The 4816-nt window shown below is 35.9% G+C and overlaps 1 protein-coding gene across 2 annotated transcripts in view; it reads right to left on the bottom strand.

Annotated features, from left to right (window-relative positions):
• LOC109840229 overlaps positions 1–4473 on the bottom strand; it is a 35943-nt gene extending 31470 nt beyond the window's left edge. Inside the window, exons 1-5 of one of the 2 annotated variants that reach the window (XM_020408790.1) lie at positions 4352–4473; positions 4204–4262; positions 4001–4108; positions 3521–3609; positions 1570–1693 (exon numbers count right to left, since the gene is read on the bottom strand). In XM_020408790.1, the coding sequence (XP_020264379.1) occupies positions 1570–1693; positions 3521–3609; positions 4001–4078 (291 nt within the window). In that variant the 5' untranslated portion in view covers positions 4079–4108; positions 4204–4262; positions 4352–4473. The remainder of the gene's footprint in view (positions 1–1569; positions 1694–3520; positions 3610–4000; positions 4109–4203; positions 4263–4351) is intronic. The other variant, XM_020408791.1, reaches the window with a different exon arrangement.

Genomic DNA, 4816 nt, shown 5'->3' with positions numbered 1-4816 from the left:
CCAATATAACAAATTGCAGACACAAATACCGTGTTAAAAAAGAATAAGAAGAAAAAACAAGTCGACAGCCACTCCTAACAGATGGCACAAACTATGGGAGAGTTCAACAAGCACAGAATTGAAGCCCTATTGCCTTGTAATGCTGAGAGTTAGGTAGGTATTCCGTAGGTGGAAAGATATCTGAAATAGAACAGCGGTGAACTGGAAATAATAAAATCAAGGAGATTTAGAGATGCATGAAGAGATGGTGAAATAAATTTACAAGATGTAGATTTCCTCAATTAAAAAGATGAACCTATACAAGTGAACCGTCAATTGTACAAATTCTCTTTCTCCTGCTTTTTAGCAAGTGAATCTCTGATCTGCTGCCAATGACTGGTAAATAAATGAAAATTATGCAGTCCATTAAACCTTAAGCCAACAATACACTCTTGAAATAACTCTATGTACGATACCATAAAGTTAGAAAGGTGACATTGTAACAGAATAATTTCCATAACTATGGATGGTGGTCAAAGACTAAAAATGCCATCATTAAACCTCCATTTAGAATAATACATCTTTAACTTCTTCTGTTAGTGAGAGCAATTTGGAATTTTAGACACAGTTAATTTCTGCAGAGAAAATCATATTGATGTTGCATTTTATGTGACTAGGAAACTTCTTAAGGGCATCATGGTATCAGCAGATACAGAAGCTCTTATATTATACTGGCATCTTAATGATGGGTTAGGAAACCATTTTCTGAAATTATTGCTACTGCATTTGATGTAATCAATCTCCAACCAATAAAACAACCTTTATACTTTAGAGAAAATATGTGAATATGCAACAAAATGATTTACTTTCACTCTCAATGCCTCTAGCAGTTAAGGAAGAAAGGATTTCAATCACCATCAAAAGAATAACTCAATCAGGAAGGACATGATTCATAAAATCATTTGGACCGTGATGATACGTTTCACTGGTTTGTTGAACAATCACTCGGTATCTCAGTATAACACGGTCCATGAAGCCAATACTAGCATCAAAATTGCATACATTACTGTAATTTGGCCGGATAAGCTTGATTTATAAGTTTGTCAAGAAGCAAAAAATAGAAAATAAAAAATCCAAGGAGAAATCTAGAAACCATCTTGTGCTAAAATAGCTCCACTACTTCAAGTCAAGATCAATAAATAATTCAGATCTTGATAAACAATGCCCGAAGTGAGGTAATGATGATCATTATTTCTGCATTTGCAACTTCACAATCCTTTTTCATATTCCGGCATAAGGATTGAATTGATAAGTGATTGCTTATTGCAAGAAGCAATGAGGAAATTCAGTGCGAAATATACAGATATCTAAGCCTGAAAATAGCACATTATTACAAATATTATACCATATTGCATAGCAACCATGTTACTTATTTAATAATCTTATACTCCCACAAAAAATTAACTCCACAGAAATATTGATAAACACCAATAGTATTACCACATCAAATCCATAAGTTTTGGCCCAGTTAATAATTAAGAAAATTGACATGCAATGCAAAGGAAATGAACAGAAAACTGTAATATATACCTCAACTTCCAAGACATTAGATGAAGAATGAGAATAAAGGAATGGTTGGCAAAGACGTCTAAACCGTGACTCCCCTTCACAATGAACAAAAACTTCCATCGCAAATGAAGGAGGCGATGTTGCCCTGAACGGGGAATATTATCATAAGCAGGCAACAATAAAGACATTTTAAAATTTTGAATGGCAAACCAAGAGAAATATTGATGTTTCTCTTTGCAATACCATGCACAATTTTTTACAATTTTTATATTGAATGATTTACAGCTATAGAAAGAAATGTTTAGATGAGAACTGATTGTTTCAACAGTTGTAATATCCCAGTGCCAACTAATGGAAAATAAACCAAAATATCCAGGATTAAACAATAAGAGCACTGAAACTAGCTAGCATTATTCGTCTACAACAGTGATCATTTACAACAAATAAGATCCTATGATATGAGGGTAAATATACATCCCACATCTAATGGAATGTTTGAACAATCTCCTGTCTCAAAACACACACTAGTATGTTGGTGTCTAACAATGTTTTAGAAAGTGTTGGGCACTTCTAGGAGCCGGACCAAGAGCCCAGGTGCCTAAGCGGATGCCTAGGCCGTACGTAAGTGTTTTTAGCATCAAGAGAGGAAGCATTCTTCTTGCTGATTCAAAATCATATATCGTTTACCTAAGATGGACTTGAAGCATGTTTGGCAACTGGTGCGAGTGGCTTATAAGCTAGTTTTGTGGCTTGTAAGCCTCTAAGACATGTTTACCAAACAACTTAATTTGGCTTAATAGCCAAAAAAAGCTAGGGTAACCCAGCTTATCTTTTTGTTGTCATATTAGCCATATAGTTTGATCGAGTAAAAGACCACTTTACCCCTTAGCATTTAAAAAAATTCCAAAGCCCTCTTCTCTATATCTAATACCTTTTTGGTCTTTTTGACAACAAAAATGGATTATAAGCCACTCATTTGCCAAACACTCTATCATTGAAAATGGATTATAATCCACTAAATTTACCAAGCGCTTTGGACTATAATCCACATAACTTATAAGCCACTTGTGGATTATAACCCAAGTGGCATATAATCCAAAATTGTCAAGCATGCTCTTGGATGTAGAGTTTTGACATGATCCAATTTGACTTGGCCCATTCTGTTCATCTACTGCTATGCCTAAGCGAACTTCGTCCCTTTTTGATCCGGTGCAATCCGCGCAAGTGGCTCATGCTCCTCTAGGTGCTTCCAAGACCTAGACAACGGCCTAAATACTGCTTAGGTCTAGGCTAGCGCCTAGATCGCTTTTTAAAACATTGGTGTATTGCACTTTTTCAGAGACTTAGTTTGTTTCATTGTCTTTAGTTAAACGATGTATTACACTATCATTCTTTTTCCCGTCAAGACATGTAACATATCAAGTTCTTGACTTTCCAACATTGCAGCCAAATTTGAGGGTGACTGTGTAAGTGCATGTCAATTAGCTTAGTGTTTGCATGGGGTATGTATGTGCATGCATTTAAGTATGTGTATGTTTTCACGAAATAAACACACATAGTTCCTTTAGCATTTGCAACTTTAGCAGTATCATAGTTCCTTTAGCATTTGCACGATAACTCTATATTCTTGAAGGGAAGATTATAAACGCTGAAGATAACATACTCTATTTGCTTTAGTCACAACATTCGCTCCTTACCTTGACGCCCATTTAGCAAAAAATGATATCCCAATTTGAAGTAAGTAGCATTTTCAAAGTAAAATGGCATGAACACGAGAAATCGCAATTATCACAAACTTTAGTCTAAATAGATGCAAAATTCAACTATAAAGACCTCAGTATCTGCTTCCTTCTTCAAATCAATCTAACAAAGCATATGACTAGCATGTTACAAGAAAAAAATATGAACAATGGAAATCTTAATTTTGCCCACAGAACTTAAAGGAATAGAAAAGAACAAAACAATGTCCTACCCAACAAGTGATACGGAAGGAGTAGACACGGTTGCATTCTGCTCAAGAAACTCACAAGCCGTTACAACTATTGGTTCCGCGAACAATACCTACAATGAAAGAAAGAATGTGTTATATATTTCTTTCATGATACACATATATTTCAGTAAATTAGATGGTTTCATTTGACTTCTTCAACCATCCCTGTTTTGCAATTCAAAACAACAACAAAACTTTTTCCCCCTCTTGGTTCAACTTGGCTCAGCTAATTCCATTAGCCCTATTTTTTAAAGGTAAGGTACAAAGAATAAATACTGCATGGAATCAAACAAATAAAAGGAGAGATGGATTTCATTCTTAATAAAAGACAGATTTTTTCCCACTGTAACAAAACTGAACCAATCATCATAATGAAAACATTGAAAGCAAGCTTCATGGTAGCATCCTTACAAGTATATGGAAATCTAATCAGCGTTTCATTTCAATGACAAAGCAACTAACCTCATCCACATACTCATCCAGCTGAGGATGAACAAAGGTTTGCGCAAAAAGGATGCAAGGCTCGGGGCGACGACCCATATTCCCTAATTTAATACTGTGACTTGTTGACTGCACATAGATACAGGATTTAACTGGTAAAATTACGCAAAGTGTAAAAATCTCCAACACAATGTCAACAAGATCAATAATTTCATTGACTGTACCTTGCGCAGAACTTATCAGTCAGTGAATCATACACGACACAACCAGAAACCAATCTTCACTAGAAAAAATTCAAAATAAATACAAATTGTTCATGTTTCATGAAGGAACAGTTAGGGTTTAGATTGAGCAGATGAGGTGCGACTTTACCTTAACGGATGAAGAAATTGCAATCTAGGGTTTTCAACAGACGAAGAAAGGGAGAGCTGAGATTTTCCCTCTTTTGGTCTTCTCCCAACGGAGGTTTTAGGGAGGTGTGTCGCAAAACAAGACTAAAACCTATAGAAATTATACGTGGGGGTGAGGAGGCAATATCGGGTCGGATCCGCTCCAAATCTACGGCCACTCGGGATTTAGAGTGCAAACGGGTCAGGTCGTACAAATTGACAAGATCCAAGTAAGGATTTCTAGGAAAAACTTTCGATCCGCACGAGGGCCCAATAATTATAGTCGGCTTACCGCAAATGTCATGTTTGGGAACAAAAATAAAATAAAACGCTCAGCTGCAATAAGAAAATTAACTTACCTGAATACTTATGGAGTTAATCCATTTGGATTCTAGACTAAAACCTACGCGGACTCAGGATTTAGGGTGCAAACTGGTTGGGTGGGTAA

Source organism: Asparagus officinalis, chromosome 5 (assembly GCF_001876935.1).
Source record: "Asparagus officinalis chromosome 5, Aspof.V1, whole genome shotgun sequence".
NCBI classification, from domain to species: domain Eukaryota; kingdom Viridiplantae; phylum Streptophyta; class Magnoliopsida; order Asparagales; family Asparagaceae; genus Asparagus; species Asparagus officinalis.
This window is presented reverse-complemented; position numbering and strand designations above follow the sequence as displayed.